This window comes from Opisthocomus hoazin, chromosome 7, assembly GCF_030867145.1.
Source record: "Opisthocomus hoazin isolate bOpiHoa1 chromosome 7, bOpiHoa1.hap1, whole genome shotgun sequence".
Lineage (NCBI taxonomy): Eukaryota > Metazoa > Chordata > Aves > Opisthocomiformes > Opisthocomidae > Opisthocomus > Opisthocomus hoazin.
This window is the reverse complement of record NC_134420.1, coordinates 6,278,737-6,295,474: the sequence shown is the minus strand read 5'-3', so window position 1 is coordinate 6,295,474 and position 16,738 is coordinate 6,278,737. Positions and strand designations below refer to the sequence as shown.

The 16,738-nt window shown below is 42.6% G+C and overlaps 1 protein-coding gene across 1 annotated transcript; it reads left to right on the top strand.

Annotated features, from left to right (window-relative positions):
* Nucleotides 1–13,633: 13,633 nt before the first annotated feature.
* FANCF (FA complementation group F) lies at nucleotides 13,634–15,135 on the top strand. Its single transcript, XM_075426331.1, has one exon. It carries the CDS (start codon nucleotides 13,641–13,643, stop codon nucleotides 14,757–14,759), a length of 1,119 nt encoding a protein of 372 aa, XP_075282446.1. The 5' UTR covers nucleotides 13,634–13,640; the 3' UTR covers nucleotides 14,760–15,135.
* The last annotated feature ends 1,603 nt before the right edge of the window (nucleotides 15,136–16,738 follow it).

Here is a 16,738-nt window from a genome sequence, read left to right as displayed (position 1 = left end):
ACAAACAACGGTGAGACCGGTTACCCAGCTCCCTTCATTAACGACATCTGTTGCTGAAATGCATTGAGAGAATCTGAGTAAGATCAAATTTCAGACCAACCTTGAAACCAGATGCCCAAAACCAATAATGAGGAGAGAAAGCTCTAGATGTTAAGCTAGTTTTTTTACCTTGTGAACATTATAGCCATGCTTGCAAATAAGACCAGGATCAGAATTCCAGTATTAAAAATCATTCTGTGTGATCTTTAATACATTGCTTTTTCTTCTTCTGTCCCAAGTCCAGGCAGAGTCCACAAAATAATTAAATCAAGAAATGCTTCAACAAATGTGAAAAAGAAACACTTATGCAAAATATTGTAGGCCTGGTAGGTGAGAAGAATTAGGAACAAAGTAGACCAAATAACTAAGACCGAATATTCAGATCAGTTATGCGGATGATATGATAGCATGAGATACCTGGATGCTAGTAACTCCATATGGAATTTGCTACCAAATACTACACTGTTTATCTGTGGCCCTCAGGCTTCATTCAACAAAAAAGAAGATGGGAAAGACAGTGATTTGACATTCTTCAGTCGTAGTATATGCAAGTGCTAGGGTTTAAATCCATCATAAGGTCCTCTTTATTTCCATTATGTTATGCAGGTGAAATTTTCATCTATAAGAAAAAAAATGTAAGGAAAACAAAAACATAAAGTGATCTACCAAGGCATAACTGGTGATCCACATTATCTGCTGTAACATACACTAAGTCTTACTGGACAAAGATAAAAATCATTACTTTTTTAGGGTAACTAATTTTGATTAATCTAGTTTTTATTATTAGAGTATGAACCTAATAATAAATATGGTAGCCAAAGTAGAACAGACAATCATATTTCATATCGTATGATCAAACTGAGTTCACCAGCTGTTTCTTCATGAAATGTTATAAAGATGGAAATCAGGAGAAATGTTAATGAATCACAGAATCACAGAATGGTAGGGGTTGGAAGGGACCTCTGTGGGTCATCTAGTCCAACCCCCCTGCCGAAGCAGGGTCACCTACAGCAGGCTGCACAGGACCTTGTCCAGGAGGGTCTTGAATACCTCCAGAGAAGGAGGCTCCACAACCTCCCTGGGCAGCCTGTTCCAGGGCTCCATCACCCTCAGAGGGAAGAAATTCTTCCTCATGTTCAGACGGAACTTCCTGTGCTTCAGTTTGTGCCCATTGCCCCTTGTCCTGTCACTGGGCACTACTGAAAAGAGCTTGGCCCCATCCTCCTGACACCCACCCTTCAGATATTTGTAAGTATATATTAGGTCCCCTCGCAGCCTTCTCTTCTTCAGGCTGAACAAGCCCAGCTCCCTCAGCCTCTCCTCGTAGCAGAGATGTTCCAGTCCCCTCACCATCCTTGTAGCCCTCTGCTGGACTCTCTCCAGTAGCTCCTCATCTTTCTTGAAGTGGGAGCCCAGAACTGGACACAGTACTGCAGATGGGGCCTCACTAGGGCAGTGTAGAGGGGAAAATGAAGCCAAGAGATTTACACTACTGTGAAAGTGGAGCGAGTACAAATAATGCCAGGGCACAATGTGTAAATTTTAGGAAAAAACAGTCTGGAATATCTCTCCTTGAAAAGACACTGAAATATAAAATAAAACCTAACAAAGACTCTCCGTTTTGCAGAGTTCAGCAAAACTCTCCCTAGGGATTCAGAACAACTCCATGGATTTTGCTGAACGTGGCAGTAATTTGTATACTGTGAGCTGTTAAGAACTGGGACGCTGAATTGTTTTGGGGACAAATTTAATGGGAAATCCATGACCAAATCTGATGGATTAAACTTTTGTTTATGTCCATTAAGATTATAACTGGAGGAATACTCGGAACAGGACTGAAGTCACTGTTTGCAATTCACTAATTAAAACAACATGTAAAAATTAAAAAAAAAAATTGAAATAACATCCATATTGTTATTTTAGACCAATATCTTTGTCATTACTTTCCACCAAACTAGTTAATTCAGATTACCTGAGATAGCGAGGCATTAGCCATGGTAGCAAGTTAAGCAGAAGATACCTTCTTGCAGGACAAACTACCTAGAACCAATGTGCTGCGTATAATGTGAACTTTCCATGTTTAGTATGAAGCCTAAATACACATGTTGAAATCATTTCCATGTGAAAACTTTGCAAAAACTCTAAAAGAAAAGGACTTGGAAACCATGAAAAACAAATGCTATTCGAAACAATTATATATTCAGAGAAACAAACAACAAAACAATATAATCTAAGCAAAAGGAGAAACAAATATTTTCCATTTGGATATCGACTCATGCTAAGCCTGCTGTCTGAGAAGCCACTGCATCCTACCAGGCAGTCTCTACATTTCCAAGTTTTCCTCTCCTACAGTTCTTCCCACACCAGCAAGCGAAAGAGTAATTCTGAACCAGGCCACATATCTCATGAATAAGTGTGGTGGGTTGACCGTGGCTGGAGTCCAGGTGCCCGCCAAAGCTGCTCTCTCATTCCCCTCCTCAGCTGGACAGGGGAGAGAAAATACAATGGAAGGCTCGTGACTGAGATAAGGACAGGGAGAGATCACTCGCCAATTACCATCACAGGCAGAACAGACTCGACTTGGGGGAAAATTTCATTAAATGTATTGCCAATCATATCAGATTAATATAATGAGAAACAAAACCAAATCCTAAAACCCCTTCCCCCCATCCCTCGCATATTCCCAGGCTTAACTTCACTCCTGATTTTTCTACCTCCTCCCCCCGAGCGGCACAGGGGGACAGGGATTGGGGGTTGCAGTCTGTTCATCACATGTTGTCTCTGCTGCTCCTTCCTCCTCAGGGGGAGGACTCCTCACCCTCCGCCCCTGCTCCAGCATGAGGTCCCTCCCACGGGACACAGTTCTCCACAAACTTCTCCAACGTGAGTAATTCCTATGGGGTGCAGCTCTTCATGAACAGCTCCAGCATGGGTCCTTCCCATTGGGTGCAATCCTTCAGGAACCGACTGCTCCAGCATGGGTCTCCCACGGGGTCACAAGTCCTGCCAGTAATCGTGTTCCAGCACAGGCTCCTCTCTCCATAGGTCCACAGGTCCTACCAGGAGCCTGTTCCAGTGCGGGCTCTCCACAGGGTCACAACCTCCTCCGGGCATCCCCCTGTTCCAGCGTGGGGTCCTCCCCGGGCTGCAGGTGGGCCTCTGCTTCCCCGTGGGCCTACATGGGCTGCAAGGGCACAGCCTGCCTCACCATAGGCTGCTCCACAGGCTGCAGGGGAACCTCTGCTCCGGTGCCTGGAGCACCTCCTGCCCCTCCTTCTGCACTGACAGTGGGGTCTGCAGAGTTCCCACTCCTCTCTCTGGCTGTAAATGCCATTAAGCAGGGGTGGGTGTGTAGGGGTGTGTGTGTGGGGGTGGTCGTCTTAATTATGTTATCCCAGAGGCGCCACCACCATCGTTCGGCCTTGGCTAACAGTGGGTCTGTCTTGGAGCCGGCTGGCACTGGCTCCATCGGTCATAGGGGAATCTTCTGGCAGCTCCTCACAGAGGCCACCCTGTAGCCTGCCCAGTCCCAAAACCTTGCTACGCAAACCCGGTACAACAGCACAGGAACTGACAAGACACTTTCTTCTTTTCCAAGTCCTTTGAATAGATCAAGTTAGGGAAGAGCAGTTGAAACCAGTGAACACCCATTCAGACTAATAAGAGAAGGTTCAAAATATTTCAGTGGAAGGCTGGAAAGCGTCTTACTCAAAGTCAAACCTTCCAAAGAAATTCTCTGCTTAGAGTAAAATTTATTGTGGTAAAAGTAACACTTCTTCCTCAACATTTACTACAGAATTAGAATGTTCTTTGAATTTTTTTTTAACAAATGTTTCAACTTTTAAACCATTAAAATAATTTCATTTAAAAATATTCATTTAAAAGTTACATCAATAGTATTAAGGAATGTATACTGATTTGTCTAAGCTAACATTTTGATTTATCCCACATCATTTTATTTCTTAACTTCATTCAGCAGAAAATTCTAACTGGTCATTCATAATGAAATCACTGTTTGATAGAAAAGACGACCCAAGAAAATAAAAGCAAATTTAATCTTGAGATTAAAAAGCTACTCAGATTACTCCCATGAAAATGCTCTGAACTATTCTCTTGGACAAATCATTTCTGTGCTATAGTTCGCAGCGTGTATCCACTAGGACTGCATATTTAGGCAACTTCCACCCAGATTATAAACTGTTAAATTTCCCATGTAAAATTTCCATCCTGACTATTGCCAGCTGCACAAGGTGCTTCCAGTAGACACACAAGGACCCCTAAACTGTAGGCAAGCATCTCTGTTAATACACAACTTTTCAAGAGTTGTTAAGACCCTTAGGCATCTGGTTCCCATTGACGTGCTATCGTGGCAAGGCACCTAACTCCCTTAGGTGGTTTTGAACAGTCAATCATATGCAAGTTTTGTCTGGAAGACTAGATTCATATTGTTCCTTTTCTAAGAACTATCAGATCCAACTCTTCCTACAAAAAGCAAGGAAAACAATTCCAGCCCCGAAGGGTCATAAGTTATCAATTAACAGAACTTCACACTCTTTCTAAACACTTGATGAGTATCAGCATTTCACAGAAAGAAGAACAAACAATAATTTTTCATTGTTTCATGACTTATTTTCTCCATGCAGAGTATAAAACTCCAGTACATTCATTAGAGAGTAATAATTCCTCGATGTAGTTGCAAATGTATTTCTCTCAAACTAAGGGAAGCTATTGTACAGTCAAGAAATCCGAGGATGCTTGAAGCAGTAGTTTCAACTAAGAACAGTGTTTTCACTGTTTTCATTAGAACAAATTGAGTTAATATGAATTTGATCATTTCCAGACTTAATACTGGCTGATTATTACCTTTTTCTTACCAAAAAATAAAAAGGGGACCTTTAATAAAGCAGACCTTTCTTTTAGACCTTTTCCTTAATTCTAGGAATTCATCTTCACCCAATCGGCGGGTATGAACTACATAGCAATTTTTTTCTGCTGGCTTTTAGGTTTACGAAAGTATCCTACATGCTACAATCTCATTTCTGCTGTTCGTTTTTTTTTTTAAATAAAAAACACCTCATTGTTATTCTTTTCTGCAAGTACAGTTCCTTATTTTAGCACTGCTCATTTCTTGTCTTGCTGGGAAAGCTAATGGTAATGTCTCAGGTTCAGCTATGAACTAGCATATTCTAATACATATATTACCTGTTTTGTGATGCTTTTTGCATGTACACAAAGGGTCCAACTTTGCCATTATACAAATCCTTAAGTGTGGTTCAGCAATGGACCAGGAACCAAATCAGACAACCAAACTAATATCGAATTAATATGAAATACACAAATCCTAACTGCTGTTAAAAACTAACACCAGATGAAAATATTCTGGTTTCTGGGCATTTTTAGTTATTAAAGACCAGTATTTTCTGAAAAATGTGGGAAAACTTCTTGTTAAAGAACACAATTAGGTTAAAAACTCTGGAGCTTAGAAAAATTTTAAGTCTGTGTTTATTTACCCTGCCCTTTCTGCAGAAAATATCAGTATCAGGACAATATGACAGTTATGACAGTGGTTTCTGTGATAGGAGAAACTTACCATCAGGAAGGTCCTGTCAAAACCTGCCAGAGGCATTTCCCAGTGACAAATACACAACTCATTATTAACAAGAGGCCCTCAATAGAAACCAAAATTGTTTTACTGCATTATTGATCCTAAGCAGCTGGGTCAGTTTTAATGATTTGCTTTCAGAGGATGCTATGAGTATAGACAACAGAAACCTGTATTCCTTTATAAATGTTTAGATAAATAAACAAACAAAAAAACCCCTTAAACTCTTCTTAAATAGGAAGAAAAATCCTTTTAAAGTTTTGCATTAACATTTGCTTGATTCAGCCATTTATATGTTTGTTTTTTTTTTTCCTGAGATGAAGTTCTTGATGTACTAGGATGGAGGAAAATAAAATCTTTTAATCATTAATGAGATTAACATATACCCACCCCCATTCACTTAAGTAATGATTCTTACCATTCTACTCTCCCACATTTGCTTCACAGTGAAAAGGATGTTAATATGGAAAATTGAATTCCTTTGTAAATATTAACCAATGAGATTCTTAGCAAAGACTGAAAAAAATTTATGTATATATTCTGTGGTTTCCATTTCCTTGGCTTTATTGTTTTTATGTAAATTCTCCCAGGACATTTCAGGTTATATGTCTGGAAACGCCAGCCATCCAGCAGAGGAAAGGTTGAGAGAATAATGAGAAAAGTGCTGGAAGAATTCACATAAAAGCTTTGGAGACATGAAAATGGAAACAACAGATACTTAAAAGCATTATTGCTCAAAAAAAGAAATGTCTATCCAGCATGTGCATGTGTGTGTTTTAATGTAGCTATCTCTATATACACAGACCTGTATTATTCATAAAGACACTGTACAGATCTATGAAGCAGCAATATTAGCGTAGCTGATAATTTAAGATGTTCTCAGGACATTATGGCAATGAAAGTGAAAAATCCAAGTGAGTTATGTTATTAGAACCCAGACATACATATAAATAGCTTTATACATAGTTGTCTTGCATTGAGTTTCATATATCTTTTTATTTAAGTGAAAAATACAACCAACTCCAACATGAAAGTGTGTTTATAAGTTCTCCCTGTACTCTTGTGAATGACAGCAATTTAATGGTCATGGAAACACACAGAATCTATGAGTAGGAAAGAATTTTTAGATGCTATTCTTAAATGTATAGATTTTTTTCCCCCCAATAGTCTTCAAGACACTTCATTGTTAAATACTAAACCCATGATGCTAGACTAAGTTTAGTCCTAGCATGCTTGACTTCATACAAGTACCACAGCATTATACACCAAAATCACAAACCTTTAGACATAGCCAGTGTTTTATGATTCAAGCTTTATGGAATATTATTTTCAGAGGACTCTCATAAGATGGTCTCCGAAACAGACAGCTCTAAGATAGTTAACAGGTACCCTCAAAAGGGGGGAATAGATTCAAACTGCCTCAGAAGGCTGAATTTGTGCACCTGATCCTACAATATAAGTTCTTAACAAAAGTAGCTAAGAGTTTTCTTGGCTTAAAGGAAAAAAAGCCCAGAAAAAGTCATGTAGACAAATACTCTAATCAGTACATGCTGTGATCTATCAAACCTACCACCACCACAGACAGCAGATGAAACCTCTCTAAAAGGTATCACAAACAGTGGCAAGTGATCAAAGCACACAGCTTAATACCTTACCATTCATCAGCTGAGCAACATTAACTGACTACATGCATGCTTGTATCCCACAGCAAATGTAAGCTAAAAAGCATTAGCTCCAACAACCTGAAGGCAAAACTAGCTATAGCTAACAACCACAACTGGTTTTGGAGTGCACTCATGAACATTTAATGTGGCTCTTCTGGTGAGAGGGAGCTTCGTAAGCATGTAGTAACTTCACCACATCTAATCAACTATACAGAATCAGAAAAAGGTAGTACAATTTGCCATTCAATTTTACTTATTTTTATGTCTATAATACTGAAGAGCTATACCCTAGCTTAGTATAGTATAGTCCTGACTCATAGTAGCAAAATCAGAAATGAGACTAGGCAGCAAAGTCTGCCTGTTTATATGTTAGTTTCCTAAAAATCCAGTTTTGGTATAGCCAGACATAAGGAAAACTTGTAATTAGAGAATGGTTTTTAAGTTATCTCAGTAATAATGTGTGTTACATATAGCAGTCTTTCAACACATGGATTTTCAATCAATTTTCACTCTAGTGCATTATATAACTGCTGCTTGGTCATTGGCATCAATTACTCAAACCATAGGTCTAACTCATTGCAAATGAGCTTTGCTATTAATACATTGATACCTTATGATAAGCATATGCAGGATTTACCGCGCTATCCTAACTGGAGCATAGCACAAAGAGGTTTCAGGGGAAAACCCCCTGCTGACAGATATGCCTTTTGTACAGCCTGAGGCTCATGCTCAAATTAGTAGGTTCAATGCCTTTATTATGCAATTTGAGCATATATTGTTCTGTTCTCATTCCAAAAGCCCACCACAGCCTTGTTAGTTCTTGAGATATGAGAGATTACATTGACCAAGAAATTCTAAGGACTTAATCGGAAGTTATGGAAGGGGCGACAGAGCCTGCCAGGTACTGACTTGACTAATAACCTCAGTTTTCCACAAAGTTTGTTGCAGAAATAGGAAGAAATTCTACAAGAATGGTCCATGAGTTCAGAATCATCAATATACATATGTCACTACATAATGAGTCTGGCATCCTTATTCCTAGCACGCGATTTGAGGCAGCTAAACAAACCTCCTTACAGTTAAAAAGCGCGTATTAGTGCCAGAAATATAGAAGATGATCATACATCTCTCTCAACATAGTCATTTTTGTAATTTGAAATAACAGCTCCTATGTAAGGAAAGGCCATTATGGAGTTTTATAATGCTAGGTATACTGAGTAAACAGAGTACTGAGTTTATATTCAGGAAAAATAGTATAACTGTGTTACAGCCAATAGGACTTCTGAGAGGAAGGAAAATACAACAATGGAATCCAGACTTCTGTCTACTTTGACCAATTTTGCTTCAAAACTGATACTCTTTGCCAGGATGAATTTTACTGGCTCCGTAACCAGAGTGAAAAAACTCTCTAGTTCCATAAAACTTCGTATGAATCTTTTACTTGACTTAGCAGCTTAGATAAAACAGTACAGTAATTCATACAAAATGCAGGGCTTGTGAAACTGTTTTGCAGTGCTTCACTGAAAAGTGGGCTTGTTTTCAGGGAGCTGTGGAAACGACTTCCCAGATTTTGTATCTAACACACATTTTTCCTACTTGCCCAACAACTTACTTTGCCATGTATCTTTTGACATCAGTAGATAAATACTCTCAAAGACTCTTTTCTTATTTTAATGCTCATTAAAGAGATTAAAATAGGAGATGATATTTATTGGGGAAAAAAGAAAAAAAAAACTCAGAACCAAAACCCACAACACAAGAAACACTAGCTATCCCTGTTCACAGTATCATAGCTACTTGCAAGGACATAGCAGAGAGCTTAAACAATCCAATGTGTTGCAATTGTGAATCTGTACTCTAGCCAATACAAAATATGCCCTGTTCTCTCTTCTATCTTCTTCTTTGCTTTTAATTCAGACAAAACAGAGAGGTTACTTTTCAGACTGTGTAATGAAGTGATAATGCTTAAAAAATAGCTGAAAAATGCTACTTCAGCATATTTCCCCATGCTTCATAGAACGAAGCCTCATGCACTCACACATGTAGTCTATATGATTTTCTTTAAGATATCTCTGTGGGTTCCATTTCTCCTTAGAAAAAAATAAAGAAACTGCATAGTTTGTGTGACATGAAGTACACAACCAAACGCAGCCAAAACAGTATGAAAGGCTACTACAAGAGTCATTAATAGGGGGAGCAGACTGATATTAAACGACCAAAGACCTATGCGAGACCCAGAAGTGAACATAGAGTTTTCTTAAAAAGTCATCAAGCTAAGTAGGAAAGCACCACCCCACATACCCAGCTGCCTGAAAATCCACTCACTGTTCTATGTCCCCCATTTCTGTGCTCTTACTGCATCTTCTGACATCCTGACCCAACCTTTCCCGTCCCCTTCCCCAACATTAACTCTCTATGTCATCTCCTCAGTCTTGCAGTGCTTACCTCCTCAGTCTCTTCCTCGCTATCCCACAGACATTCCTTAGGCAGAAGACCAACTCAGCACTATACAGATATTTTTAAATAATGTCTACACAACTCAGCAATACTATCAAGTAGAAATAGATTTAGCATAAATTGATAAACAGTAACTACAAATGTAAACTTTGATGCTTAGTAATTTTGCTTTTGGTAGGAAAAGCCCTAAGGCTACTCAAGCTGAAACTAAGACTGATAATAGAAAAGAGCAACAACACTTAAAAGTTATAGGAAAATAATTCACCTGTGAGAAAGAAATCACGTTTGCTCAATTTACTTTGATTACCACATGGCACCAGCATCAGCAGATCAATCAACAGATAAATAGATTCCAGTCTTACAGTGGAAGACCCCAAAACACATTCTGAGAGTGGCTAGGCTTTCAATTAATAAGACAAAACTTGGAGTAGAAAGGGAGTTCCTTCAGTGGTGACTGTGGAAGAAGAATTAGTGTTTGTAAGGGCTACTGTAGTGTAACATTTTATTACATGAATTGTAACTGTCTCAGTGTTACCTTGTTTCTTCCTTGACTTCATCTTCTAATACTATCTTACATAGAACTCTACCAGTTCTTCAGACCAGCCTCTATTTTTCATTATATGCATCAGCTGTGCCCCATTGTGACTGGAGATTCTAAATGCAGCTGCACAGAAACACCTAAATAGCTCTTTTCATGAACCATTTCATTGCAGAGTTGTCAGACTGTATCGCCTTGATGAAAAATGCTGATATTTAGACTTCTCCTCCTAATCTGAAACAAAGCCAAGTGCTGAAATATTCAGGGTTTTTCGTAAAACGGAAATTCCATTTTTCAGTCAACTCTACAGAGACCCATTAGAACACACAGGCCATCTCCCTTCACATGCAAGAGTATTCCAGATACCATGTTACTCCAGTCTGGTTAGATTTTCACAACCTGTTTTTGTTAGTTTCCCTGCGCTGCAAATGTGATTATTTGATTTCTTTCAATTGAAACATACAGAGACATTCACAGGATATAAACCCATACACTTTATCCAATAAAGAAAAAGAACAGTAATGTGAAAGATTTCTTGTGAAAACTTTCCTGACGTAACAGGAAATATTTCTTCTCTTCTTTATGACATAGAGCATACGCACCTCCAAAACTATCCTTCACTAAAATAGAACATGGGTCTTTAATTCACTGAAACTTCTTCCTCTATGCCACAGCACTTCATTCAAGAGATCCTGTGGCAAACCTGAGAGGGCAAACTACATAACACACAATCATATTCCAACCACTTCAGATTTCTATCACTTTTCCATTTAAGTAAAGCATTAAGTAAAATATTCCCAAGTGTTGCACTCAACCACATGTAACTGAAAAGTCTGCATGTTCCATCTTCTCTTTAATGTATATTAGTGTATAATACGCTTTGGAATATATGGGCATGGTAGATGATAGATGAGTATGAATATACTAATAAAAAAACATTTCCATTGTTAACAATGCAACACATCTCTAGCCACCTGTAGCCAATTTTGTATTTATTACTCCAGAAATAGTTAACAGAAGGCTTAAAAGAGATTTTTCAGGAGAAAAACAAACATTTTAGAATGATATCTTAAAATACATTATATTCCTAGAGGTTGAGGGATTGTTACAAGCCCCTTCGACTAGAAGGGCCACAGAATTTCTCTCTAATTCCTGTATTAGGCCCTTAACCTACAGGTGGTTTAGACCATTAAGCCTATAACCCCATTGTTTTTTAAATAGATAACTGAAATAAGAAAATAAGATATGAAATAAGAAAATAGGGTAAGAACTCAGACGAGAGCTTTGTTTTCTTGAGAGCACTTGAGAAAGATCTTTCCTAAACAACCATCCAGGGCAGTCCAGGAGAGGGTTTGAAGAGGGGACGCTGATATCTAAACCCTTACTTACAATTTTGTTATTCTCTCTTTCGCTTCATTTTGGAAGTATGATGTGAATTATAGAAGTCAGCCACTAACAGTTAGCACCTACCTTTAGGGCAGGGGTCTATGGCCCGGAGACAAGGTCTGAGAGTGTTCCTAGCAAGGCATGGGACTCCAACAGGTCCAGTGGCTCTGCTCACCCAATTCAGTTTTCCTTAGCAGAAAAAAAAAGCAGAAGCAGCAAGTTGTGGGCCTCCTTCTTGCCTTTCACCCATGCTAGTTTGAAGTCTGGTGTAACTCGGAGGCTACAAAAGTCGTAGCTCTTAGTATCCGAGCTAAAGGATATTTGCTACTGAGTCTATCACACACTCACTTCATCACTCAAAAATTTAGTTTAATAATTAATTTAGATTAACAGTTATTTTAGATAACAAACTCAGGGGAAACCATTTCCAGCACTAAGATGTATGGAAGAAAACACGCTTTCTGCATAAGAGGAAGAGTATTATGGTTTGCTCTACTGTATCGTATCACACCATTACAGTTTGGTTTCTGTTGCTGGTTCCTGTGATAAATTCCAATCAAACTTTGTTCACTCTTGCCTTCCAGAAAGCCCTCACCAAAGCAGTCGCTCAGGCAGGCTGGCAGCGGCGTCTGTGGGTCCCTCGCTCCTGTCCCCAAGGCGTGGGTGTGGGGCCCTGTCCTGCCAGGCGTGGGTAAGGAGGTGCCCGGCTCTGCCTCCCCACAGCCCGGCCCCGGGGACTGCTGCAGCCCAGCTCCGGGCCCAGCCGACAGTGCTGGGGCCTCTCCGGGCCTCCCCGCTGCCTCCGTACCCGCTGAGTGGCCAGGATTAGGCCACAGGATTCGTGGGCTCCCTGAGGAGCGCCCAGCAGCTCCCCAGCCCCCCAGCCCGGCGCCTTCCCGCCGCTGCTTCACCCCCTCAGGAGCGGGGGTGCAGGGGGCACCTGCAGAAGCTGCCGGAAGCTGGGCCCGCCTGCTGCCTTCCACACCATGAGGGGATGCTGAGAGCAGCAGGTCTGTCGTGGGGATGAGGATGGACGGAAAGGGCCCGTCTCCCAGCTGAGCAGCAGCCCTCGAGGCGGCGGACGTGAGGGAAGCAGCCGGGAAGAGTCGCTCCAACAGGTAGGGTGCGTCCTGCAAGCTACGCCTAAGACCTCTAGCCTGCCATGTAAAACTACCCCTTGGCTGGCTGAGGCGGGAAAGAGAGAACGGGCCGCCTCTCCTCGACGAGGAGAGGTTGTAGCACGTTTCCACCATGCTCTCTGGAGACCATCTGTGTGGGAAACCCTGCCTGTGCTGGCACACAGAAGGCCAGGACAGGCGTCAGCCATTAGCTCTGAAGGTAGCCAGAGGCCTGGCACAGGTACCTGGGGAAGGCCAGGTACACTGAGGAAAAACTAATGAGCTACAAAGCCGTTAGCTGGCAGGTCAGTAGGGCGAGCCCAGCCGTGTGGGCTGAGCAGGGTTCGGCCCTGGCAGGGTTGCAGGCAGCGCTGGGGAGCCAGCCTGGCTCCACGTTGAGCTCGGCCATGGCTGCCCACCAGGAACAGGGCGTATCACAGAAACGGGGAAACACCCCCAAATGTGGGGCAGGGGATGTTCGCTCTTGAAGAGTTTTATTTTTTTAAGGGGTATTTAGGAATATTATTCTGAGGCTTATTCTAAGCCTCTTAGCTGTTTGTTTGTTTGGTTTTATAAATTCTTAATCCTGCTCGGTTTTTATTGCTTTAATTCGGCTCAATTTCCCCGCCCTTGGTTGAGGGATTAGCCACAAGTGACCGACACAGGAGGCCGCTTAAAGGCTCCTTTAAGGGCAGAGCGATCCGCATCGGATTGACGTCAGACTCAGCCAATAGAGTTACGAATCTCCTCCTCTCCCGGTTCGGATTGGCTTCGGTTCCTGGCTGGAGGCGGGACTTCTGCTCGAACCGGTGGCGCCAAGGCCGGGGCCGCCCGCCATGGAGGCCGTGCTGGAGCAGGTGGAGCAGCTGCCCGCGCTCCTGGCCGTGTCCCGCTCCGCGCTGGTGCGGGACTGGGACTCCCTCACTCTGGACAGGGCTCTAGAGTGGGCCCGGTACTTCCAGCACCTCCACGACCGCTTCCGCGCCCGGCCCCGGCTCCGGGAGGCCGTGAGGCGGAGGCTGCGGCGAGGCCAGCCCAGCCCTCTGCTCGGCTTCCCCCACCTGGGACACTGCCCGCAGCTGCTGGGCCTGGCGCTGCTGGAGAACCGCGCTCTGCCGCCCGCCGCCTGCCGCCGCTTGATCCGCGGCCTGCTGCAGCCTCCCCCCGCCGAGGCCGGCCCCGAGCCCGGCGGCCTGGCGCTCCTCGCCCGCCGGAAGGCCGCCTCCCGCCTGCTGGAGCTGCCCGAGGGCCCGCCGCGGCCCCCGGAGGGGCTGGAGCCGGAGCCGCAGCTGCGAGCGGAGGCGCAGCTGCTGCTGAGCCGGCTGCGGGAGGAGGGGCGGGAGGCCGAGCCGGCCGGGGGGGCTGCGGGGCGGCTGCGCTGGCTGGGCTGTGTCTTGGAGCAGCTCCCCCAGCCCCGGGCCTTCGAGGTGGTGGCGGCGGCGTTGCTGCTGCTGAGGCGGGAGGGGAGCGGCGCTGAGCAGGCCGGAGGCGGGGGCCGGGATGGGAGCGGCCCGGACGGGGACCAGGCGAGCGAAGCAGGCGGCGAGTGCGTTGCCGGGCCCCTGCTTTCCTGGCTGCTGGGGAGCCTGGAGCGGTTTTCTGCCTTCTGCCTCTTCCTCCCAGGCTCCCTTCTTGCCTCGCTAGCTGCCCACTATTCCCAGTTAAGCGGACCTTATTTGGAACTCCTAGCCAGCTGGGGAAGCCACTTGCTCTATGACCCCTTGCAGGGACAATGGGTTAAAAGTTGTGTTGACAAAGCTGAATTGTCTTGGGAGGAGCTGAGGGAGCGCTTCAGCTGCCTCTGTCGGGGATCTGCACTGCTCAGGGGACAGACCCAAGCTGCTCTGAAACTCCTGAAGGCACAGGATGGAGACTTCAAGGTCTGCGGCCTAAGTGTGTGGACTGACTTACTGGTGGAAGTAGAGGAACATCTGAGGAAAGCAGCAGAATGCTAGTGCATGAACACAAAAGCAACACAAAAACTTCTGAAGTCCAGCAAATTGGCTTAACTCTATTTGCTATGAAAGGCAAGAAAGCCGTACCTCACTTTGGGCTGAAAACCAAGCATTCATGTGACCATTGACCACACTGTTTCTGACTGAATGTGAAGCCTTTCAGGGAGGCCTCGTGCTTTCTTGCAATTGCACTGTTAATTCCAGTCACATCAGGAAATGTCTTCCTTTTCTGTACTTGCTGCTCACCTAATAAAATGAAGAAAATGCTTTCTGTTTCAAATGTAGAATAAATAGGTTTCTGTTTAGAAAATGTTACAGTTCAGATGTGGTCATGGTAGTTGTGTCTCTAGCTGTTGGAGGCTGACCAAAAGCTTAAAAGGAGGGTGTAGTTTCAAACATGAAAAACCCAGATTCAGGGTTAGTTTAGTAGTGGTTGTCTTCATTGGCTTGTCTGCACTGGTGGCCACTTTCATGCTTCTACAGCTCTTGCACATGACTTAGCCCCTGGGTCTAAGTGAAGGTGAGAAAGCCAGCTGGAAAACTTATTGAAAAGTTCTAAAATTAGAAGGCTTTATTAGTTGCTATATTATATGATAATATGCGAGTATTTCCTAAGAAAACCAGTAAAATGTAGGGTGTTCTGTGTGGTGTTCTTCTCTTTTCCATAGTCTGTTACATGATTTTTATTTTTGTTTTGTGACACAGAAGTGAATGGACAACAAACTTTTTAATTGGATGACAAGTTTTTTTTCTTTGTTCTTTTAAGTTTAACCATTTTCTGTGAACAAAACTTGATCATGGTAGTTTCTCTCTTACCTTATCACTGTCATTTAAATTAATTATTGTAATGCAGAGGTAACATGTTCATCTATATTTAGCTCTATAAGCTAATGTTACCAAAAGTGAGCAGTGTGATAAGGGAATAGTCAAGGAAGATGGGAGAAATGTATGTGAATACCGCAAAAAGAGGTCCTCATTAATCTTTTGTGTGGAGTACCTGTCAAAGAGTTCCTATAGCCCATATTCGCACAGTCTCAAGATCAGTTGAGACATCTCTCTCTTGCTTCTGTTGCTGAGGTCCCTGTAGGAATGGTTAGAAGCTGCTTTGGTTCTGCTTATAAGCTTGGAAAAGCAAACAAGATACAAAAAAGTATAAACTACATTGAAGCTAATTAGAATAATAGTACATATTACAATAGAGAATAGTGTTTACAACTATGGTAGATATTTCTGTACCACAAAACTAAAGTGGGAAGGATCTCATGATTTTGAAATGGAAACAGTTAGTACAAGGGGATGAATATTGTGTATCTGGTAAAAGAAATAATGCCTATTCTAACTTGTAAGGAAATAATAAAAGACATAGAGAAGTTTTTGTTCTTCCCCCTCTTCTAAAACAAAAGAAATACTCAAGGCTAGCACGCTTTGTATAGTTAGAAGGACATGCTGCTAATCTCGCATCAAAAATATGGCTGTTTTCTTTGGATTCCTTGTTGCATCATGTCAGTGAGGCAATGAAGTTATGGAGATCTGCTGATGAGCATATTCTAAAAGCTACAGCTGTGGCAGTCATCTTGCTCTTTCTGAAATGGGGTTGTTCCCCCTTCTGGAGCTTGTGGTGGTGGTCAGTCTTAAAAGAGAGCACCAGGTCAGTGGACCTCAGGACAGGGTCAGTATTTCTGTGGTATCGAAAGGGATATGAATGCTGTCTGTAAGTCTTTAAAACTGCTTAGAAGTATAAAGCATGAAGTTTGAACTTACATTGTCTAGCCACAGTTCCCTGTGTTATGCAGTTTTGGCATTTGGTGTGGAAACTCTGCACTTGAGCTTGCTCTTAACGCTTTTAACAGGCAAAAAGTTTTTTTGTCTGTTAGAATACTTTTTGCTATCGGAGATTCCTAATGAATGATATACCCAAAGTACTAGTCAAAGTCATTCCTTTCTCCCTGGCTATATGTTGAGAGTGAATATCAAATCTT

What these genes read in the sequence shown, in the direction of transcription:
- FANCF (XM_075426331.1), top strand. Translation starts at nt 13,641, where the DNA reads ATGGAGGCCGTGCTGGAGCAGGTGGAGCAGCTGCCCGCGCTCCTGGCC.